This window comes from Cuculus canorus, chromosome 1 (genome assembly GCF_017976375.1).
Source record: "Cuculus canorus isolate bCucCan1 chromosome 1, bCucCan1.pri, whole genome shotgun sequence".
Taxonomy (NCBI): domain Eukaryota; kingdom Metazoa; phylum Chordata; class Aves; order Cuculiformes; family Cuculidae; genus Cuculus; species Cuculus canorus.
This window is the reverse complement of record NC_071401.1, coordinates 200,963,047-200,987,735: the sequence shown is the minus strand read 5'-3', so window position 1 is coordinate 200,987,735 and position 24,689 is coordinate 200,963,047. Positions and strand designations below refer to the sequence as shown.

Sequence of the window (24,689 nt, the reverse complement as noted above, 5' to 3'; positions counted from 1 at the left end):
TTTCTACCTGGCATCCCCCTCTGTGCTGTTAAATTCTTTAGTTGCTGCCAAACGACACCTCAAGAGAAAAACAAATTCTAATCTGCTCCTTGGAGCCGACAGCCCTCGAGGTCAGTATCCTCCCACAGCCAAAATTGGGAGCTGACTCTGAACACAAAACCGATCTCCACTGCCAACTGGTGATGACAAGCTGTGATTACTGAGCACACTTGCCACTGTGCTGCCCAGATACCACATTTAGATGTAAAGACCCAGCTGGGTGGGGGAATGGGCTGACTGACAGCAGCTTTTGTGTGCTCTTCCTCCTAACCCTCACCATTTTCCTTTCTAGATTACCTGACTGAATAGGTATGCTTTCCAAAGCTAAGCAAGGCTAAGCTTTCCAGTGTTTAAGTATTTTGTGTTGCTGGGCGGAATAGAAATGCCACTTAATCAAAGGGGTGAAGAGAGTTTCATACGGATACACAGTTCCACCAGCTACTCGATTGTGTCTTGGTTCACCTCTGGGCCTCCTGTGTGTGTTGGCATCACACACAAATAAGCCTCTTCTTGGGCAGCTGTTGGTGGCCACGAGGAGCCTGGTGTCAAACCCCATCTCTGATTTCATGCTGGAGTCAGAAGTGACTACAAAGGCCTACTGGTGTTAGTGTGGTGTTCACCGTGGACTGGGCGTGATGCTGGGATGTCAGGAGGCCAACAGCCAGCAGAAGTGGGCAATACATTGGTCTGCTCAGGGTGGCCACAAGGACCTGTGCCAAGCGAGGCTGGAGCAGTGGTGTCTCCCATGCTAAACCTGAGGTGTGTAGAAGAGTGGTGATGGGCACGGTGCAAAATCTGACTAAACAGCAATCCTGTCCACATGGAGCTGGATTAAATTTTTTAGCAAGGCCTTGGTCTATCTAAACTGGCTTGTCCAGTGGTGACTGATGACCAATAAATATTTAACCTTGGACTGTTCCATAACACACAGTGGCCTCCTCAGTTTTGTGAATCTGACTGTTTTCTTACCATTTAATATTAACAGCCCAGAGCAGTGCAAAGCTCTGTACACAACAGAGCTACCCAAGCTGCATGGGAAACTCAAGTCTCAGTAGTGCACAAAGATGTCATCGCTCAAACATTTTCACAGGGGGTGGAGGGGCTGCGATGCTCCCCACTTAACCTTTCTCATGCTTTTGGTGTTTCAATGAGGACATGCATTCTCCTAGTCTGTGCTGAGCCACTGCTTGCTTCATTGCTCCCCTCGCTGTGATTACTCAAGAGTGACCCCCCCACAGTTTCTCCATGTTCGGCCCCTAGTGCCGTCACCCAAAACCCAACTGCACTCCGAGAAAAGACTTGGCAACAACACAACTTCAGTCCCTCCCTGTCTTTTGAGCCCATCATCGCAAAGTGATGATTTCCATAGAAGAAACTTGTCACCCAATGAGTGTCTCGGACAAGGCTTGCCCCACAGTGTTACACTGACAGGCTTGATGAGCAGTGTATGAAGGCCAAATAACACGCTATGGTCTGGCATTGTCTCCTGCCAGGGTGTAATGCCTAGCATGAATCCAGGCTGCATGAAGCCCCCGTCCCTCCTGCCCCTTTGCCTGGCCCGGCTCTCACCTGATGTTGCTTTACACATCTGAGGCATTCTCGTGACCCGGCTGTGCGCCACAAAGGTGCTTTGTGAAGATGTGCTGTACTGGGAGCTGCTGTCTGAGGAAGTGGAGCTCGTGTGCGAGAGGCGGCTGTGGTCCTTGTGGGAGGCCGTGGACCGCTGGTACCAGAGCCGCAGCTCGTCTGACACGGCAGTCCTACCCGAGCCTTTCTCGTGGCCCTCCCTGCCCAGAGATGGAGTCCTTATGATTTGGGAGCGGGAAGGGGTCAGCCTGACGGAGTCCACTTCATCCCCGTGCCAGTTCTCCTTAAACATCCCCCCAGCTGTGTAGGAGTTGGAGGTTTTGAATTGTGCTTTCACGCTGTAGTGTCCCTCCTGGTCGTTCTCCAGGCTCCGCACCACCACGGGTGTGGAGCTGCCCTCGATGTACAGGGGATACTCTTTGATCCTGTACTGGGACGAGGGTTGGCTCTGACTGTGCAGGTAGACACGGTGGTGCCCTGTCCCATTCCTCGCAGCCAGGTTGGGCATGCTCCCTGAATTGGAAGAGACCAAGTTGCCTGCCGATTTGTGCCTTTGCCTCTGCCGCTCTCTGGCTTTTGACGGGGAATCCTCTGCCAGGGTGGAGTAGTTGGGGTTCATCTGAGCAGGGTAGTAGTGCTCAGAGCTGGAATGGCTGGTGCAGGAAGAGCAGTCATCCATGGGGTCAGAGCCATTACTGCTACGAGTCCTTGGGGTGTAAAAATCAGGGCTCCCTGTCTCGTTTTCTGAGCCGAGGAGTTTGCCTTGCGACTCCAGACTGGAGCTCCGGTGTCTAAAGTGCTGAGCTAAGCTGTGCAGTCTGGTTGGGCTGATGTCTACTGACCTGCAGGTACCAAGAAAAAAAAATCCAGGCTCATAAGTCAATAGGACATAACACCCCCCCATCCCCTTCTATGCACAATGCCAGCCTCGCTGGCGAGGGAATCTGAAGGCACTGAAAATTTAGACCCTCCAGCACTGCATGGGGCTGCTGCTGCCTAGAAAGCAATTTGCTTTCCTGCTGTAGGATTTGGGGCCATTAGGTCCTACTCCTGTTCCTCTCCACTCTTGGTGGTGGTGTTCGGTTTGCAGCACCACACGGGATGTAAACCCTTACCCAGCCCAATTGCTCCATGGCTTGCCACCCTGGGAAAGACCCAGTTTGAAGAGCAAAACCTGGGGATCTCAAGTCCTGGCTTTGCTGGTGCAGCCTCATAGCAGAGCTGTTTGAATCAGCACCATCCCTGTGCTACCCAGTTCACCTCCCTCCAGCCTCTGAAAATCCCGAGACCTTAGCCTCAAAAGTGGTGAGATTCCACTTCAAGTGGCCAGTGAATGCCCTGTGCAGGTACAACGCACCTGCTGTGAGACAGACAGGCTGCCCATAATTAGACCAGCATGCAGACATTTCTCCACTGGTCTTTGAAAAAGTCACCTCTGTCACGCAGCAAGGTTTTACCGAGGCCCAGTTGCAGAAAGCATATGTAGGGCTGTTTCAAGGCAACCATCCCCAGTCGTAAGTTTACAATTCTCAATTTACACCCAAGTCTGTGTGGTCTCTATTCACCTCGGCTGTTTGGGGAGTTTCAGGCATCCATTCAAAGAGCAGGAACACCCCGCAACAAGTCACATACCCGTATGACAGACGGCCAAGGTCAGTGCGCGCAGCTCATGAATGAGACACAGACTGAGTAATAGTTGTTTCAAACACCCAAATAGCTCCTACCCAGTCAAGGCCACTTCTCAAACCCTGTGCCAGGCTCGTTTCTCACCCGGCTCAACTCCAGTGCTAACAATCATTGCACTCTTGAGAGGCACGCTCAGCCAAAAGACTTTAACAAACTTAACCCAAGGCCTTCATGCCTTGTATTGTCTCTTTCTGAGTGTTGGCATTACTCTTGATTTATGGTGAGCTAAATGATGTTAGCCCTCTCCCTTAGTATAAGATACCTAACAGCAGCTTTGGCTCAGCTCTGCTTCCCACCATGCCCATAGAGTTTGCCACGAGAGCAAAACAGCAGTGAAGCTGAACAGCTTGTACAAATCCTACTGAAAATTGGAGTCAAATTGAGCCACGCATCAAATCGCCTCCTTCACACACTTCAGCTCTTCTCTCTGTCAGCCCTGGGCTTATTCCACTGCCACCTGGACTCTCAGGTGGATTGCTTTACACAGGCTCATTCTCCACATATGCTCACACACGTGCAAACATTTTATCTATGAAAGAGAATTAACATTGCTCAACATTTTGTATCAGACAGGAAACAACATGTTATTTCCAGCTGGATCCGTGGAGGAATTTACTGCAGAATTTAGCAGTAGCACCACATCCCTTTTAAATGTAGTGTGGGGTTTGTGGCGTCCATAAACAGTCCCTGAGATGAAAGGTCCCAGCAGAAGAGAAGTTTGATTACTTTGAGAGGGTGATAATGGGTCACGTCATATATATCTGAAGTGATTTCAGGATCTCAGTTTGGGAGAGATTCCCTACTGCCAACAGTACTTGAGCCTCTGATGTGAATAAGACTGGTTTGTGCCCTTTCCTGAGCTGGGGATTAATTCATATCCTGGGGGAAGGATAAAGCAAAGAATATTTCTTTCAGGCTAAGCAAGGTGAGACTGCATCTCAGAAGACTTACCGTGTGGAGTGGACGTAGTGTGGACTGCGTACCCGTAGATCCGGTGTTGATGGCATGCTGGATTGGGAGTTCCAGTGGCCAAGGCTCCGGATGGGGCTGTTCTGCAGCGAGCTGCTCCCTCCCGCCTCGGCACAGCTCCCAGTGCTGGGGAACCGCTTGTGACTGCTGCAGAGCAAACACCTCACTTCAGTTCCTGGTCAGGAATTTAGGGAAGGGACTCCCACGCCTCTCTCCAGATCTCAGGGATGTGCCTGTGATCTCAGGGTGGAGAGCAGGGGTTGGGTCAGCTGGTGCTCTGAGCTGAATCCCACAGCTTGTGCTTCTGTAGTAGCCAGAGGTCAAAGCCAAGCCCTGTCAAAGCCCTCAGATGATCCATCATCCCTCCCTTCTACATGTTTTTTTTAAGTAACATTGAGATACCAGGCAGTAGTCAAGTGGCTGCAGCTGATTTTTATGACATGCCTATTGGCCGAAACACCTAAAAGTCTCCTTTTAGTAATCTATAAATTCTGAGAGGGCTCACACCCATCCCTCCTGAAAGCAGAGGATATCTCTGCGATGGAGCTTCAAGATAGCTGCCTCACCTGGAATGACTGTGTGAAGAGCGTTTCTTGACCTTCTCATAGGGTTCATCCAAGGATGACTCGCTCCACATCTTGGGTTTGATGGGGGACTTGTCGTAGTCATTGCGGTGGTAATGCATTTGGCGGAGGCCTTCCAGCGACTGTGGAGGAGGAGGCCTGTTGTGCAAGGGTGGCCGGGGAGGGAGTCCTTTGTGTGGGGACTGGAGAGGGGATATTGTGCTGGTGACCTGAGAATCGTCTGCAAAGAGAAGAAGGGAGAGAGGTGATGGCTGTGTGACAGCTCCAATGGGAGGACAGTCCTGACGGACCCCATCCCACCTTCAGAGCCTCCTTCTTCACTCTGCTTCCCCTTGCTATGCTCAGGAGCAACCTGAAGACCCAGCTTTCAGAAGTGCACCAGCTGACACTGCCATTTTGGCCAGCGAGAGCATGTGATGCATTAAAACATTGAACCCTTATGAGAAAATAAAGGGGCATTCTGGGACTGTCTTTTGAAACAATTCAGAGCAGTCACCACGGCAATACTCACTGCTCCAGGCCTGATGTCTGACTACAAGGGGAGACAGGGAAAACAAAGCATTTTTGCTACTGGGATATTTGAGTGGATTATTACACAGAACAGTTCCTCCATTCTGAGTGTCAATTGGGAGTTCACACATCCGCTCCTCTTTCTTTCCTGCCCTTTAGAACCTACAGCAGCCAACGTACCATCCTCGAGAACAAGGGCATCTGAGAGGGAGCTGTCTTCACTGGCAATGTTTCCTTCTGAAGGGAAGAAAATAAAACGATGGTCAGATGGTCCTGAGAGAGTCACAGTAACTGAGCCACGCTGTGATCTTTGTCCACCTTTAGCCTTAAGCAGACACCCACATCTTCCTCCTCACGCAGCTGAGAGGCAAGATTCCTATGAATAACTGACACAGCCTACTCTCTGTCTCAGAGGCAGAGCAGCAAGCCAGGTCCCTCACTAGCAGGCTGCCTTTCAAGGAGCTGCTAACTCTTTTCAATTAATGGGGATTAAGACTGAATCATAACGGAAAGCTGAGATCCCCAGAGGATGAAAAATGGCACCGTGCCATTAGTGAGATTTATATCTCAGGACTTAAGGACTCTGGGTTTGATCTCTGCCTTCTTAAAATGATCATCCTGTTCCTAACTACAGGCCCACATGAGGTACCAGTTTTGTGTAATTCAAGGAAGCACTTTCTGAGGATCGTCTGTAGCAGCAGGAGAAGCCCTCAGGTCCTTGGCATGCAGACGTCTGAGCTGCCTCCCCATCCTGTGTCCTCATGGCTGTCTGTTATCCCTGACTACAATGCAACTTGGTACCCAGGTGACAAATATAGCAGCTCTAATCTCAGTTCCTGCTACAAAGGCGCTGAGACAAGCTCGGCAAGTCAAAGGGAAAGGGCAAAATCAGAAAGGGAGAAAGAACCGCAGCAGAAAGTTAATGGATTTAATGAAAAACCAATCAACAGCCCAGTAAACCATAAAGTATCCTGAGAATCACATTGTGAAAAAAAGAAAAGGGAAAAAAGCATTTGAGCACAGCAATGACACTGCTACCACTTTGATTTTACAGATGCCTTTCAGCTAGAGAGCTCACCCCAATCTGCTAACATTAATTACATTTGTACAGCACCACTCTGGAGGAGACGTTAACAGAATGATTTTATAGGTGAACAAAGGAGTCACAGTCTGCTTTCCTGACACGCTTATAATCTACAGTGTGACACTGCTTCTTGTGCTGTGAACCAGCACATCCCAAAGCACAGCACGCAGCCCAGATATCCATCTGAGCACGCCAGTACAGGAGAAGACAGCCCGACTGCCAGCACCTGTGGAGTTCTCCTGAGACGAGAACTGCTGAGACGAAAAATTTTCCCCGCATTTCTGCGGGGGAAAATTTTTGCGTTAAGGCAAGAATTGTGCTCCCTGCCCTCCACAGACCCCACCATGACGCCATGGGCACTAAGTCCCACTTACCATCTATGATCAGGGAGGCTCTCTGGGTTGGCTTCTTTCCAGATTTGATGCGATACTCATTGATGGCGTTTTCGATCTCCTGCAGTTTCTTCAGGGCGTTCAGGTAGGATGTCTTCCTCTGTTTCTTCAGCTTTTTGCTGACATTTGGGTCACTTGCCAGGCGTCGGGCAGCCTCCGTGATCTGGGACTGTATGGCAAATTCCCTCTCCAGGCGCTCAAGCTCTGCCTCCTGGGAAAAGGCAAGTGGATTCCGGCTGTCACCAAGCTCCCCCAGCCCAGCTATGGAGAAGCTCTCCCTGAACCTGTCCAGTGGCCTCCAACCAAGGTTCTCCATTAGCAAAGCATCCACGATCACGGTGCTCCTCTCATCTCAAGGGCTCCCTAAGCACACCCATCTCACCTTCATCTGCACACATGAATGCCTGGGAGCACAACTGGTGGAAGGGATGCCCTGTACAATGAGGACATATGTGCTCAAGCCTCAACCCTGATGTACTGCTTGGCTTTTTCATGCAGTTTAATACAGATTAGTTCAATGATGCTCTACCACTGACACATCCATCCTTTTACATCCATCTTATGGATAACCCCTGTCTCCCACCCGCTCCTTCTCCCTGTTTCCTATGTCCATATTTAAGCACAAGTTTGAATACCAGTGCTATGTAACGATGCAAAGCTACAGCTTTAACCTTCCTGACAGATTTGCTTCGAATCCACCGACCTCCTTGGAGAAGGTGGACTAATTTCTCCCTGGTATATGGCCGTCGAAGTCCAGGAGCAGTATGAGCTGAAGTAATTATGGTCTGCTGCAACTGATGGCACCAGAACATTGTCTCCCTGAGTTAGAAGCCAAGAGGGTGATTTCAGAACAAGCAGTGTGTAACAGCAGGCTTTCTGTACACCAAAAAGGATTAGCGTCTCCAGCATAGGCCCTTGCAGGGTCTCAGCAGTTTTCAAATGCAACCAGGTGTGCCCTGGAAGCTACCTACTGATTTTTACTCATCATCCAAAGTTAAGGGATTTAAGCCAATTAATGATTACAACGAAGCTGAAATAGAACGTCCAAGTCTGCACTGGGTCCCCAAGCTGTGAGCTTCAAAGGCACTTTCCATCTGCAACAGATCTGGTTACCCTCCCCAGCTTGCTGGAGTTTTTGGTGTTAGTCTACTAGAAAGGTGAACACAGTATACTGCAAATCAGAGAAAAAAATGCTGAGCTTTTTAACTTCCAGCGTATTGTGGGTGTTCAGATTGCAAGCTCTGACAGCTGTATATTCATGGAGATCCCCCGTTGCACAAATCCAAATCCTTCCTCTTCATTTAGCAGCAGTGAATGCTGCAAAAGCTGATGCTGTGGGCATTAATTGAACTGAAATCGTTCTCTGAAGTTTTTATTCTGAGCTTCTGGCTCAAAAAAATCCTTTTGCTGTCAGTGATGAGTCAGTATTGCCCTACAACTGCAATTATAATTTCCCTCATTTTACTGAAGACTGAACCAACCTTCATCATTTTAACAGATCCCTTTTTCTTTGGAGAGTTTAGAAGCTCTGTCAGCACCAAACTTACTAAAACTGAATTTGAAACCGCAAGAGTTTTAAGGACTGGGATCCAATTTGTCATTTTCTGGCAAAATCCTTCCTAGAATCAGGAATTAGGGACCAGTTAGAGGCAATTATCAAAAAATACAATAGGACCCTTCCCTGCAAGTCGTTCTCTGACAAAGAGAACAAAGTCGTTCTCTGTCTCAGCCTCTGGCCTGGACAGGCGTACACTCTCCTGGGTTGAAAACTGGTTGGATGGCCGGGCCCAGAGAGTGGTGGTCAATGGAGTTAACTCCAGCTGGAGGCCAGTCACAAGTGGAGTTCCTCAGGGCTCAGTACTGGGTCCAGCTCTGTTCAATGTCTTTATCAATGACCTGGATGAAGGCATTGAGTGCACCCTCAGCAAGTTTGCAGATGACACTAAGCTGGGAGGAAGTGTCGACCTGCTGGAGGGTAGGGAGGCTCTGCAAAGGGATCTGAACAGGCTGGACTGCTGGGCCGAGACCAATGGGATGAGGTTTAACAAGGCCAAATGCCGGGTCCTGCACTTGGGGCACAACAACCCTATGCAGCGCTACAGACTGGGGGAAGAATGGCTGGAGAGCTGCACAGAAGAGAAGGACCTGGGAGTGCTGGTTGACAGCCGACTGAACATGAGCCAGCAGTGTGCCCAGGTGGCCAAGAAGGCCAACGGCATCTTGGCTTGTATCAGAAATGGGGTCACCAGCAGGTCCAGGGAGGTTATTCTCCCTCTGTACTCAGCACTGGTGAGACCGCACCTTGAATACCGTGTTCATTTCTGGACCCCTCACCACAAGAAGGATGTTGAGGCTCTGGAGCGTGTCCAGAGAAGAGCAACAAAGCTGGTGAGGGGGCTGGAGAACAAGTCTTACAAGGAGCGGCTGAGGGAGCTGGGGTTGTTTAGCCTGGAGAAGAGGAGGCTGAGGGGAGACCTTATTGCTCTCTACAACTACCTGAAAGGAGGTTGTGGAGAGGAGGGAGCTGGCCTCTTCTCCCAAGTGACAGAGGACAGGGCAAGAGGGAATGGCCTGAAGCTCCGTCAGGGGAGGTTCAGGTTGGATATCAGAAAAAAATTCTTCACTGTAAGAGTCATTGGGCACTGGAACAGGCTGCCCAGGGAGGTGGTCGAGTCACCTTCCCTGGAGGTGTTTAAGGAACGGGTGGATGAAGTGCTTAGGGACATGGTTTAGGGAGTGTTAGGAATGGTTGGACTCGATGATCCAATGGGTCCTTTCCAACCTTGTGATTCTGTGATCTGTGATCTGTGATCAAAGCCCTTACTAAAGGTACAGAGAGTTTGATGTGACCTGTCATTCCAGACCTTCACAGACTCAGTTCTAAATCACTCGGTATATCTTAGAAAACTAATATTCATTCTTCTCCCGGACAGAATTGTCTGTTTTCTTCCAGTGTGGCCCCTTTAAATAAAGCCTCGGAAAACAAAGGCTATCATCTGCCTCCAGATGGAACTGCCTTGCTTCAGGTCCTTGTCACACTTGCTAATATCAGTCCTGAATTTACGTGACTGAGGGATTATTTCACCTTCATTTTAAATTGAGTTTCTAGCATTTGCACTTGCTGAAAGTCATTGCTGGCCTCTCTAAATGCTCTCAAACTGGCAGCCAAATAAACACAGCTCGACATAATTCTTCAAGAACAGAAATTTATGGTTTTCAACACAGTCTTAAAGTTTGACAGATGAAAAGAGAAGTACAGAAAAGCTGAGTCAGCATGCTTGGATTGCTGATGCCAGAAGGCAGAGTGCCTGCAACGGGGAGGAGCTGCTTTACCTTCATATTCTCCTCACCTCACCCTGCCACAAGATTAAGGAGATTCCTCACCCACTGGACCCAAAAGCTGCCTTGTAGCAGTCATATCCAGGGAAGCTGGAGATCAGGTTATAACTGAACAGCCAACAGACTGCAGGGGTTTTAGGAGTAACTCAGCTAAGCCATGTTTCCCTTTGAAAAGCTTAATTAAATGTGCTAGCTCATGAATATTTTACTTTGGTGGAATTCCTCTCCCAGGCTCCATTGAGAACAAAACTAAAGAGCTCCAGCTGTTTATTTTTTCAGCATAAGGAAAACGCCAACAAAACGACTAATAGTTAATTCCCTGGCTGAACCGACCCTTAAACCACAGTGTCACAGCAGCTTCAGTCTCTCCTCTTATAAAAATAAAAAGGAAACTCAAGACTGGAATATACACAAGTGTCTTGAGACAAATGTGTCTCTGCAGACAATAGCTTTTCTGTGAATCTGGTCCTGCCTTACAGCTGCTGCAGGCCTGTTTTCACAACCATGGTTCAGGGCACTGACCCAGCACATTGTGGGAGCAAGGCAAGAGAACAAACACTCCCTGGCAAACTTAGAAAAACATAATTCCAGCTCCCCATAGGTAGAGATGAACGCTCTTTTGTTTAAGGACTGGGGCACAGAATGCTTTCACCGTGTTATTGCAGGGCTAGGGTGGATAATTGCGATGCTTTTCTCCCCGGTTAGGGGAGATCCGAATTCGGATTGCTACTTAAACAGCAAGTAAGTGGCTGTTTGCCATAACAACACAGGGTAGCAGCAGGGCTCAGATGGCTCAAGAGCTCCTGATGTGTTCCCTACTCCCACAAGTCACTGTACTTAGTCACAAGAGTGCCTGGACTGTCACAGTTCAGTTGGTCACTCAGGCTATTTCTGCTTCCTCTAGTTAAGCCAGGGCTGAACTTGGAGGGTTTAACCTTTGCTCCAGGGCACCAACTCTCCCGCTGCTTCTCTGTTCTGATGGATATTAAAAAACAGGCACTATGACCAACTACAGTCATTCAAAGCAAAAAAGACTGTAACACTGATGGTTCCTATGTGATGCACGCTGGACGTCTCAGAGACCTGAGATGGGGACACAGGCTGGAAAGGAAGGGCACGTCTCACCTCTCCTTTAGGCAGGATTTTCTGCTCATCCAGTTTAAAGGCAGTTCCTATTCTTCTCCTGACAATAGGTGGCTCCTCCCCGGGATCAAGGGGGTATTCTCGTGGCAGCTTTCCTGTGAGCTCCTGTAAGCAGAAAATGCTGTTAGTGATCTGGGATATCCTGCAGCAGAGCAAAGCACAACACCGCTCTTCAACTGTGACCATAAAATGACAGGCATTCATTAACAACGTATCCAGTTCAGCCAGCTGATAAACACCCAGGAGGGCGCCCAGCCCTATGAACTCGTCCCAGGACCTGACAATGAGGGAGGGGAACTTTTCTTTAACCTGTGTACAAATATGTATTGTTATGGCCTTCCCAGGGTATGTCTGTAGGTGGTGTCCATCCCCAGGGCAACGGAGCCTGAGGCTGAACAGACAGCAGCACACATGCTTTCATCTCTGCTGCAGGGTGAGCAGGAAAGAAGAGCTTCTGTCATCTGCTCAGTTACTGCGGAGAGAGTGGTGAGCAGATCCAAGAGCCTTCATGCAGGACGCAGGTCTGCTGAGTCAGAAAGCTGCCATCAGCAACAGCCACGCAGGTTATGACCTGCACAGAAGAACATTCCCATCTGATTTATGATGTGTCTGAGAGGAATGCAATGAAAATGGTCACTAAAAGCAGTGCCTGGTACTTCACTACCTGTCTGATAACACTTCATGTATCAGAGCCCCTTCCAAATCCCAGTGATGTCATGGGCAGCCTTGGAGCAATAATAGATGATGATTTGTTAGAGTGATGGGGCCATTTGCAAAGATTTGTTCAAAATCTGAAGGAAACCTCACAGGACTGAGGAATATCTGGAACACAGGAAGCAGCGAGCACCAATATTGATGTTAATGCTGTGGGATTTTTCTTCTCCCTGGACTACACAATACAGCCACACATCTGAACTGAAGGCATTCAAATGCCTACAGAAAAGGGCAGGAGCCTCACTCGGAGCACAGCTCGACTCCTTGTACTCAGAAGTCTCCCCATGAAGGACAAAAGGCTTTTGTGTTCTTTAGCATCAGCCTTGAGAGGATCCAGCTGGCAGAGTAACCTAAATCTTCTGAAGCCCAAAGAACAGCAGCTGACCTTAATGTGAGTGCGCAGCTCAGGCCCTGCCTGCCCTGGCCTCTCCCCGACTGCCTAATGGGGTTTTTCTTTCTATTCCTTTCAGGTCACTAGGAAATAAGGACCTGGCCTTTTCAAATCCTTCCTTCAAGCAGTTCCCAGCAAAACGGGTTTGCTGCACAGCTCTGTGCCGATGTACACAACCCCCTTTTGCGAGAGGCACCGTTGCAGCGTCTCATGAGTCCCATCCCGTGTTGCTCTTCCAACTCCATAAGGTTATTTCAGTTTTTTTCGGTAACACATTCTTCCTAGCGTGATGTGGCTCTAGGCACTGCAGCAAGACACAGATCCCTGTATCCCTTCCTGAGGGAAACAAAGATATTTTCCTCATAACCTCTAACTTAATATGAAGTAGGGCAGCGGGGAAATAGTTAATATTTTCTGTGCAATGCATCAAGATTGGAGCAGAACAAAATTAATGTGGGCTACCATACTGCCTTCATAAACTGAAAAGTATTCACAGGCACAGTCCTGAAATGTAGTCTGAATTAATAAGTAACTGGAGTAGTGATGGCCCTAAGTAACCTGATGCCCCTCTTATGAAGGGCTCTGGCCCTGCCATGCTTGTTTGATTATGCTCCCACTTTTAACCCTTTTAATCTCCTGGTTTACCTCCTTCTCCCTCTGTTTCGCCAATTCATATGCCAAAGCAGAAAGGACAAAGGGCAGCCTGAGAGGAAATACTTCCAACTGGAGGCTGCTGATGGAAGGCTAGAAGACAGGGTCATATTCCAAGTATCCATCAACTGCCTGTCTCAGATCACCTACAGAAAGCACGAACACTTTCTACCAGCTCTTAAGGTGCTGACAGATGGGCTCTGGCCAGCCTTGCCGCAGCACATTAAGGAGATAGTGCTCCTTACCACAGCCTCCATGCCCCAGCGGGAGCTTCTGCCAGCATCCCAGTTGCTGTGAAGTGCCTGAGGCTGCACAGCAGATGAGGCTGGAGTTAAAGTGAAGGCAGTGCGCTGTGAGCTCCTGCAACTGTCACAAATGCACGTCTTCCCCTACATGCATGCTGCTGCAAGGCACTAGCCCTCAGCAGTCAAGCAGCAGAGCCCTCCAGACCCTGTCCATTAGATCCCAAAGAGCACGTGACTGTGTCCTACAGACGATCTTAGCTCTGTGCCCAATGGACTTACGAGACTGGATCTGGTCCTGTGACCTTTTCCAGCATGAGCTGTTTATCAACCTGGACTTCTCAGGTGGGAAATGATTGCTTGTGTAGAGCAAAAGATGGGAACTGGGGCAGCAGAGATTTCTGCTGATGTTCTTTGTGGAGACATATTTTCCATAACTTATTCTTGTTACTATTAAAACTACAGATTAATTGACACAAAGTGCCACAAGAGCTGAATAAGTGATTTACACCCCCCATTTTTGTCAAAGGTGAGATACACATGAAATATTAAGCAACAACTGGGAGATCGTGGTGCTGCTGCCTGCAATCATTTTCTGTTGTGTTACATACCATGATTCATTGTTAAATTCAGATTTTCAGGCCTGGTACACCATGGAGAATTGCTAAATGACCCAACTGTCTGCTGATGATGATCTCCACACACATCTGCAGCAGGGTTGTGATTTCCCCAAACATGAAATTGATCTCTAATCTGGCCTGCGTACTTCAAAAATGAACTGGCAAGTGAGTGGGGTGGTTATGAGTTCCTGAGCTGTCCTGCATGTCTTGGGATGACAATGGTCACTCCTCGTTGCAAAGTCTACCACACTGCCACTGATGACAAGCTTGACATGAGCCGGCAATGTGCACTCGCAGTCCAGAAGGCCAACCGTATCCTGGGCTGCACCAAAGGAAGCATGGCCAGCAGGGCGAGGGAAGTGATTCTGCCCCTCTAGTCCTATCTTGTGAGGCCTCATCTGGAGTATTGTGCCCAGTTTTGAAACCTCACACATAAGAAGGATATGGAGCTGTTGGAATGGGTCCAGAGGAGGACTACAAAGATGATCGGAGGGCTGGAGCACCTTCCCTGTGAGGACAGGCTGAGAGAGTTGGGGTTGTTCAGCCTGGAGAAGGCTCCGAGGAGATCTTATAGCGACCTTCCAGTACCTGAAGGGGGCCTACAGGAAAGCTGGAGAGTGGCTATTCATAAACGCTTGTAGTGACAGGATGAGGGACAATGGATATAAACTGGAGGGGGAAGATTTACGCTAGACATACGGAAGAATTTCTTCACCATGAGAGTGGTGAGGCACTGGCACAGTTTGTCCAGGGAAGTTGTGGCTGCCCCATCCCTGGAGTTGTTCAAGGCCAGGTTGGATGGGACCTTGGGCAGCCTGATCTAGTGGGAAGTGTCCCTGCCCATCGCAGGCAGTTGGAACTGGTCCTCCCAACCCAAACTATTCTATGATTCCTCTCCAGCAGTGCCAGAGCTTATTGGATGAAGGGAGTCTACATGGAGAAGATGAGACCTTCTATGCTGTATGTAAGAATGTGCTAGGTGAAGAAAATCACATAAAGTCAGGCTTGTTCCTGTTCATTTTTGCTAATGAAGTCATAAGCATTTGAGAATTGATTACCTGTAAACAGGATAGCGTTCCCAGGCCATTAATGTAGCTGCATATTCCCACCAAAGTCAATAAAAAGCCTGTCTGAATGCATCTTAAACACAGTTTCAAACAACAGTCATGGATGCTGAGCACCCTCTTAGGCCCAAGCCAACTGGGAACCCAACTGAGATGGTGTCTTTTTCTCTGGGAGGTAAATGTCCTTCGCTATTGCGATCTGGAGTTGAAACAGCTGGATCTTCCTGAGGCTTTGCAAGAGGACTCTGTGGAAGGGATCTCTTCGCCTGACTCCACAACCCCTCCAAACAACCAGCATGCTGCGACAAGGCAAGCAACCGAGTGTTACACGTTATAAAACATCCATTGCCTACCGCTTCTCGGAGACACAGTTTCTTCAGCTCTTCCAAGCGTTGGCGCAGTGTCTCTTCCAAAGCTTCTTGCCTGGATTTCAGTGCGGCCAGCATGTCTTTCTTGGCAGATTGAGAACTATCTGACTCTTGGGAACCTATCAATAAACAATGATTTCACTAGGCCAGCTGACAGCAGAATACACATCTGGACTGCTTGTAATTACACCAAAGCCTGGATGCAATACTTCCAAAAGAGAAATCACACTATGACATGAAGCAGGTGTTACCCAGCCATGTTTGTTTACAGCAAATTCCTAATGTTTAAGCTAACAGACAGAAACTGGACAGTGGGGCACACAGGACATTTGTAAATATAGAAAAATAAAAGCAACAAAATTATTCATGTAAAGATCCTAGAAAGAAAAAGACATATCACTCCCATGAAAGTTCCCAATGACACAGTTTATGAAACAGCACAGTTTCTGAAAGCCCTGAAGATGCATTTCTTTTGAAATTAAGCCTAGGAGAAACCATGTGACAACACAGCCTGCTTCTTAAGAATTGCAGTCACCCTAGTAGTCAACATTTAATTCAATCCACTTGCAGTGTCTGGTTTATGAAAAAAATGCAATGAAACAAAATTATCTAGCAAGTAGGTAATTTTTTGGTGATCTCAGGATTTTTTGGTGCTCCCAGGCACCCCCTTTCCCAAGGTGCCTCTAGAGGGGGAGCTCCTTTGCCTCTCTAAAGCAATGGCACAGAGAAAGCAGACCATTCTCTGCAGGAGTCAGATACAATAGGATGATACATGGAGTTTTCTATGCATCTGTAGGATTGGGGTGACACGGAGCTTGTAAATACATATGCACTTTGGCCTACAAGCATACAGTGAAGATACTCAGCCCAAGGAGGTTGAAAATGTTGCTGCCATTTCAAAGAACTCTGGAAGGAACCTGGGAACAACTCTTTGTTTTGGCAGCAGAACAGAGTGAAATTTGTGCTTTCAGCTTCATTTTTCATTGCTACTATTCCAGCAGACCATTAAAGCTAAACTGAGAGAGGACTGAGGCAACCCATGCCATGAAACAGTTCTGCATTGGCCCATGGGGAGCAGAGAATCTCACAGATCTTTTCCACCACTGTTTTCTGCAATTTTCATACAGGAAGACTGCTGGCACTTACTCCGCGAAGCACTGCCCCTCTTCATTACACCTTTTATTGGGCTGTGCTGGAGTGGGGGAGGTGGCAAAAGAGTTCTCTAAAGGTCAGCCAGGTTGGCCATGGGGCAAAATTAGCCACATGGCGAGATGTTTCTTTAGCTGCTGCAGTCATCCTCATCTAGCTGCTGTGGTCATTGTCATTTCATTTGGGTTTGCCCCCACAGAGCAACAAAACTCAATTCCGCAAACACATCTGTGCTGAAGGAACTTGACAGGATCTTCTGGAGGAGGCTTGTATTTGCATTGGCAGGGAAAGCCCTCTCTAGCATTTAGTAATTCTTAATAGTAACCCTGGTGAGCAGTTATTAGCAAAAACTGAAGTGCTGAATTTCTTCACTGAATTGCCAATAAAATGCTGAGTCCTGGTAAAAAGCCGCTCATGATTCCAGCAGATGTTTCAACCCCCTCCTTTTTTTAGGACAACTTTAATGACCTACGTTTTCCTTTCAAATGCTCTTCCCCTTTCCTTCCTCTCCCTACCTCCACACCAGCCTCATATTTATTTTTAGAAGCTCTCCATTTTTGCACTGCAGGTTGCCACAGCAGCTACATAGATGCCAAAACATTTAAAAACATACGGATAGCTTAAACCCTGGCCAGATGCCTGCACTGATTCGGGGTGTGCCGACAAGAAGGAAACCAACAGCTTCTGGCTGAGTTGGTCCAGACCCAAACCAAGCACAGACAGTTCACGGCGTTTGCTCCAGCTGTGCTCACCCCGTGCGAGAGCCAAGCTGGTCTCAATCCTGATGTGGTCGGTGGCATTATCCACTGAGCACAAACTTTATCATCTTTTTCACCCTTCCCAGAAAGCAAATGAACTGGGGGAGATCTGGAAGCACATTGTCACATTCTGAATTAAGCAATGGGATTGCTGCTGAAACCAAAGTCAGTCACTCCCTAGGATGAATGAACCAGTTCAAATTAACATTTTCCAAGCGTGTCATTGTATCACAAACTCTTCTAGTGTACTGAGGGTTCATAGGCGAGGGGACAGTGCACCCAGTTAATGGTTTGTGATGCTATATCTGCCATACCTGACTTGGATGATTCCTTGGGCATACTGCAGGACTTCTTTAGACCTTCCTGAAGTTCCTCCCTCAGAAACTGTTCTGTTCTAGGCTTTTTTTTTTTTTTAATTGAAAAGCTGAACTATTTTGGGGTGTATTATTAGATTTTATGGGTTGGATTCCCTACCTGTTCTCACGGGTGAAAAGCAAATAGAAACTTGATCAGTCAAGAGAATCACACCCATGTGAGATGCTTGTAAAGGAGCAGAGAACAGTGCTTTCTATTGCTGGGGTGCTTACAGCTTCCATTAGATGCTCTTTATTTATAAATATGTATTAATCCAGCCTCAAGCAAGGCTGTGACCACAGACCCACCTCTAACTCCAGTGGCAATTGACCCCAAAATGTCAGAACTAATCAAACGACCATAAAAACAACCAAGGAAATAATCAAAGACCAGCACAAACTAAACCAATCAAGCAGACACTACCTTAAATCAGCCTTATTAAGTATGATGCTCACTGAGTCATGGCTGCCCGATGCCTACTAAAGTGGATGATCAACAGAGGAAAATCAGTCCTGAAAGATCAGTCCTAACAGGAGAGACTCCTATTTCAACAGATATAGTTGACTGGGAGGCTTTCTCAGGTATTTTATCTCCCACAGTTAGAGCTAATTCCTAACACAGTAAACCAGAAACAGGTTGCTGAAATATGTAACTTCCACGGACAGCTTTTGAACCTTTCTGTAAAAAAATACTATCCAGCCTCTTTCCCATTTGCTGTGCAAAGACTTACCAAACTCTGCATTTTAATGCACACTTCTGCAGAACCATTTGATGCCCTTAAAAAGGTTGTGAAAACACACTGGGTAGCAAGCACAGGGCCATCTCTTTGGTGAGCATCAGGAACCTGCTGAACTGGGCCCCGTTTTTACAGCCAATACTGCTAGTTTAATTTCAAAGCCAAGCCAAGGGTACATGCCCTTTCCTGCTTAGAATACAGGACAGGACGCAGGTCTTGGTGACCTGAACATCCACTTAATACCCTATTAATGTGTGGATACACTACTCATCTTCTGATATACACTTTGCCTTTCTCGGCAATTTCTCCACTCACTGTCATTCAGGAGAACATGAGCTGTGAAATGGGGTGAGAACGTGGTTGTCCCTTCCTAGCTCATTCCTTCACCAGAATTCATGGCTTAGCTTCTTCCCCAGTGTTAATGGGCTGGTTTCTGATTGCTCCAGACCAGTGATGTCAGGACAGTCTTGGTGATGTCGATGGGATATGAAGCAAGCCAGTCACCCTCTGGAGAATCTGACCAAGATGATGTGCCGTGCCTGTGCAGATCTGCAAGGGCTCCTGGCTACCAGGTATTGTCTCCAAGACAAGCATTGTTTTAAAACTTGTCAAAGAGATGAGACCAGCAACACGAGCCACCATTTTGACGAGGAAAGCCCCATCAGTGACTCACTGTTTGTCCCCACTTTCTCCACCTGTTTTAGCAGAGTGGAGTCAGCTTGGAAAATGAGAAAGCTGAAAATAAGCAGGGAGCATAGACAGGATGCTAAAGAGCAGAGGGAGCCAAGGCTTGGTGCTAGCCCCTGTGAGGAGAAAGGAGATGCAACAAGGTGGCTGAGCAGCAGCGAGGCAAGGGCATCTAGCCATCTCTTCTCTTTCTGATTTTGCGAGTCTCTTCCTCCAGGAAAAACACATCTAAATATGGCAAATAATTCATGCTGCATTCGGCTGCTTGCTGGCATTTGGTTGAGGTCCCCATGGAAGGCTGTCCCCTGAGCAGGGAGGGAAAGTTCCCCCACGCTTGCTCCGTGCCAGAGCCCAAGCTGACTCACTGCGCCAGGATGTCAGTGCACAACAGCCAGCAATCCCAGACAGCCGCTATCTCTTGTCTTTGCCAGACAAATAGGATATCCTCTGCGGCATGCGGGAGCCCAGCTGGAGCTGCTCGGCACAGGATGTGCTCAGATATCCTGTGGGCAACTCGTCTTCAACAGCCCACATGCTCATGGTCCTGCTGGAGGCTGCATAGGTGCTGCTTATCCGCTCCAACACCCGCCAGGGCGGTCCAGCTGGGAGAAGGCTCTGCCAGATGGAGGAGTGGGAAACTGGCTGGCCAGGCCCTGTCGTGGCATTTTCAAATGTAAACAGGCCCCTGCACAGGAAAACTCCATGGCTGATTAAGCAATGGTGCTCAGGGGGCCAGAGGCTCCTCAAACACATCTGCAGAACTGAAGCAGAGGTGCTCCTCTGTGGTCTCTCCTCTGCCCACCAAGATGAAGGCGGCAGTCTGGGGTTGAGTCCAACAATAACCCAGCAATAATGGGGCTCCTCTCTAGCTAAGAGACATGCAGAGTTCTTTAGGGCACAGAATACTCTGAAGAAAAAAATCCACCTTAGACCTAACATGATTTTACTCTGATAACTATCTCTGCTGGCTTTGACTAGGGTTCATGCAGTTTGAAAGCAGAGCTTTTACTCCTGGGCAAATCTTGTCCCAGATGTCCAGGAATGGCTCAGTGATCCTGAGCAGAAGATCCATGAGTTAAATCCCAGCATTCCAAGCCTGGGGGCCCTCTTCAGAGCCCAAATGACCTCAAAAGTTAAAGAGTGAGCTTGTCAGAAATGCACTTTGAAGCATCAGGTACCAAAGTTAAAACTCTGCTGTGGACACAGACTGAGATCGAGGGCCTGGGAAACACGGAGAAGCTTAGGCTTTGGCCCTGAATTGCCGTGACCACAGGGAAGTCACTGGCCCTGTATAAGACTCCATTTCCTCGTTGCTGTGTATTGAGACTGTAAGTGATGTAGGGCAGCGGCTGCCTTGCACCGCACAGCAGGATCTTGGCCAGACAGTGTAACAGCTGGAAGCAACAACAAGTATTTCCTCGCAGCGTTGTTGCAAACACAGAGGAGCTCTGCCAGCTTCAATGTGCTCCTCGTGGTGCTGACAGCCCCTTCAGTGAGGAGGAGCGAGATGGACAGAGGAAATGGCTACAAGTAATTTCCGAGAAAAAAGGACAAGGAATGGTAGGGAAGTGGGGGCGAACAGAAATTCAGTTCTGCCCTTGTGATTTCGACTCACTTGGTTTATTTATAGCCTGGAAATCTACTGTGGCCACTTAATCATTTGCACTTATTCTCTCCAACGCACAGGCTGTACTGTGATAACCCATCATTGTTGTGACTGTGTGCCGATAATCTTTGGCACAATGGGAGGAAATGCAAAGGCCAGAACAGGCAGTTAATGCCCCCTCCCATCCAGTGGGACAGGGCTGGGTCACCTCTGCCAGTCAGGCTTGAGAGAAGGGGCTCTTGGAACAGGGGGTCTGGGTGACTGCATGGAACCAACCCAGAGTCTCCAGATCCCTTGTTCTCTCTCTACGGTTCTCTCCCTCCACAAGCGTACTTGTAGCTGCTGGAAGGCACAGAGTAGCAGAAAACCCGACAGCTCTCCTTAACGTTTTGGGGAGAGCCCTGTCCTCGTAGCTCGAAGAATCTAAAGGCAGCTCTGAACACAGGAACCTGGAGAGAGCCATGCTTGCCTGGCCTGCCAGTACCTCAACCAAAACAGAGGTTCACACAGCCCTAGGTAGGCATTCAGTAAGACCAAACTGTCTACCCAGGCCTGAAGAAATGACTCATCTGGTCAATGAACTTTGTGTGGGTCTAGTCACCAGCACAATTCTCCTTAATCTTCAAACCCCATGCTCAGCCAGAAGAGCAGGGAGCAAAAAAAATGCAGAAGTAAAGCACGGGTAGCTCCCAGTTTGGGATTTCCTGATAGCTGCCAGCCTTACAGAAACTTCTATGAACTTGGTTTTCCACTGGCTTTCACCTGGCTACTGCTCCCCCAGTGTAAGAGCAGCAGCAGACCCCCATGTTTTTTTCTGGAAAGGCAAAACATCAGTGTATTAACATGAAAACAGGATTACTACCAAGTAGCTCTCACAAACTTGGGAATGGTGCCCAGGAGCCTGAGATCTTGGAAAGACCTTAAGAACTTCCTTGGGGTACTTAATGTTATTTACTTTCCAGCAGGAGAGCTGGAAAAAAAGCCAAACAAAGAGCTTCAATAACCTGACACCAGTCCAGGAGCTGCTCAGCTACTGCAGCTCCCTGAGCGATGGGAGGCACAGACAGTGGATTGTATACTGCACCAGGAGGACCTAAGGAGCAGAAAGGCATCTCTGTTTGCAAGCAAGGTAAGGAATTGTACAGCAGGCTGCTCTGGAGCTCTGTAAGCATTGCACATTTTAACCCCTTGCTGGACATTCTCCACGCAGGAAAGTGTGGCTTTTAAGAGACATGAAGGATGTAGTGATGAAACGCTGCTCGACTACACCAGTGTAGGTTCAGTTTCAAAGCATTTGCATTGTTACATGGACTCTTCCCTCTCTCCCCTTGTCAAGTATGGGAAGGTTATTCTTTGGTGTTACCTATCTTAACACAATCGGTTTTGATAACTTGATCTGATGATTAACAGAGGGCATTTAATTGACTGGAACTGTTAATTAACTTTGCCCTCCTGGAGATCTTCTCACTTGAGCAGTTTCAAGCTCTTCGCAAACTATCAATGCTTGCTTTGCTCCTGGAGTGATGTTTAGCACTGTTTTACACACAGCTTGCCCTGTTCAGACTGACAGGAGAGTTTCAAAGAAATACAGATGAGTTCCATCAGTCTCCTGATCTGATGCTCTCTCTCTCTTCTCCATATCAACTTCTCTTGGGTTTCTTTCACAGATTATGTCTCCCTTATAATAGAAAGATGCTCTGTGCCACAAAAAGAAACCTCTAGGTCCCCACACTAGTATGGTAGAGAGTGTTAGGGAATAGCTCTTTTCAGTCTGGGACATCAGGCAAATTCCAGCAACAGAGAGGCAAGGCAGATGTGCACCCTGTGAAGAAGTCACCTTGCTTTAACACTGTTGAGGGACATCACCAGTTCCCAGCCTCAGTTTCCCTAGTGAGCTGCACTAGTTGACTGCATTGTCTCTGCTGGTTGGGGCTTCTTCACAAATGCATCTGCCTAAGGATGAGATGGGTGCCAAGGGGTAATTATAGTGGAAATTGTGAAGAGAGACCGTGTCTCAGCTGGAAAGTGAGAGGTTGGAGATGACGTCCTGGGGTCAAAGAGGAAACAAGCAACAGTAATGAGAGAGGGAGAAACTGCTGCCTGTGCTGTTTGTGGGGCAACGTGCTGAGAGACAGACTAACACCTGGACAGACAGAAAGGCTAAGAGGAAGTGACTTTCATTTTTGCAATGCAGCAAATAGGTTTGCTCCCTATTCTGCCATGGCCATGACCCTTCCCGCCATATTCTCTCCAGTTACAGGATAAAGGACCTACCTGATGACAGAAGACTCCCGCTGCTGCCGCTGATAATTTTGCCTTTACTCCCCATGTTTGCCAGCTTTGAGGTCTTGAGTGTTCCAGTTTCAGTCAGGTCAATCGCAATCTCACTCAGGCTCCTTGCAGCATGAATCTTGGACTGGACATGGACACAGGAGTTAATAACGATCTTGTACTTCTTTAAAGCTCACAGAGGAAAAAGTCCTTTTGCTGGGGCAGGAAACAGGCCTTCACAACAAACTTGGATTATTCTATAATAATGGAAGCAATGTGGCACAGTATTCACTGTTGCACTTTTTACATTCTTAACTGGGTGCAATTCTGGCATCACTTCCTGTTGTTTGTTATTTTCTCTGCTTTGCCACAGACATTTTTCCCTCTCAAACAAACTGCATGGAGTCACTGAATTAGCACATGCAATGAGAAACCTTCACAAATACCAGCACAATAAACTGCAAAGCCCAAAGGCTGAAGACCAAGTATAGCATTAAAAAGAAGCCAGGAGGGGCCTTTTCAAATCTGCAGTGAGCTTTGGACCAAGAGACAGTGAGGACGTGGCTTAAACAGGCTGTTATGAGAAGCTGAAAGAAAATACTGTCAGGAGAACACGTTCAGGTTATGGTCCAGACTGACAAGCTGCACACAATGCCCACACTGTGAGGGACATCTTCAGAGCATTAACATCACTCCAGCAAGAAACAACAGCCATCACCAGCTCAGTAACTGGCCACACTACGACAAAGAGTCATCCATTGTACACCATGATGTGTCAACAATCTAGGTCTCTCCAGGTGAAAGCAAACATGCATTCTATGTAAACCTATCTTAGGAAGGAATGAGCTGACATCCTAAGATGTCCTTTCTCCATTGGTTATGGAACGATTTGTGACAACGAAATGCCCAGAAAGTTCTGGTGACCTAACTCAAGACCCTTCTCTTTGTTGACCAGTGAACTCAGATGTGGTCATGCCCACAGACCTAACCAAGACAGAAATGATTCAGAGCAAGGGGATCAACAGCACTGAGCAATGAAATGAGCATGGTGGCTATTTGTAGGATTGGGCTTACTCAGTCCCAATGGCTGCTTTGCCTCTGCAAGACAAACCCCACCGTTAGCTGCTCACCATCTATTTCAAGTCCATTTTCCTAACAGCATCTAATGGACAAGAGGATCAAGAACACTGATCAAAGCTGCTGGGGATGACCCTTCAGTCATTGCCCTAGCACTAGCAGGAAGAGGAACCCAACATATGAGGGTATCTTGAGTGGCCACAAGAATTTTTCAGTCCTTTTTCTGACCACTACAGCCTTAGGATAACCTTAAAATTGCAACTGCCACATTAGAACAATCTCAAAGCTTTTCTAGTCCTCTACCTCACCTCTGACTGGGGTCATCTCCAAGCACTTCATAAAAAAATATAAGGAAACTTTTCATTAATCCAGTGTGGAATAATTTGTCCACACGGAAAATTTCTTCCCGCCTCTTTTGAACTACTGCTTAAGCTCTGAGCTCTGTTTTATGTACTAGTTGTTGAATTTGCTTCAGGTAACAAGCTATGCTAACAAGGAGGGAACTGACAATCAGGAAGAAGCTCCCTATCCGCAACATGGCACACAAAGATGAATGCTATTTCATCTCCTTGAGGGAAATAAGCTTCTTGCTTGCTGACCCTCATGTGAGCTCCTCCGTCATGGATGGAAGGAGCTTGGAGCTCAGCTCATCGCACAAATCTCCTGTG

The 24,689-nt window shown here is 47.9% G+C and overlaps 1 protein-coding gene across 9 annotated transcripts in view; it reads right to left on the bottom strand.

Annotated features, from left to right (window-relative positions):
• Nucleotides 1-24,689, bottom strand: part of FRMD4A (FERM domain containing 4A) — a 389,746-nt gene that overhangs the window by 9,171 nt on the left and 355,886 nt on the right. For all 9 annotated transcript variants that reach the window (XM_054056344.1, XM_054056345.1, XM_054056346.1 and 6 more), the window contains 8 exons: nt 22,948-23,089; nt 15,369-15,502; nt 11,316-11,438; nt 6,834-7,062; nt 5,556-5,612; nt 4,848-5,085; nt 4,264-4,428; nt 1,609-2,468 (listed from right to left, as the gene is read on the bottom strand). In XM_054056344.1, coding sequence (XP_053912319.1) covers nt 1,609-2,468; nt 4,264-4,428; nt 4,848-5,085; nt 5,556-5,612; nt 6,834-7,062; nt 11,316-11,438; nt 15,369-15,502; nt 22,948-23,089 — 1,948 coding nt within the window. The remainder of the gene's footprint in view (nt 1-1,608; nt 2,469-4,263; nt 4,429-4,847; nt 5,086-5,555; nt 5,613-6,833; nt 7,063-11,315; nt 11,439-15,368; nt 15,503-22,947; nt 23,090-24,689) is intronic.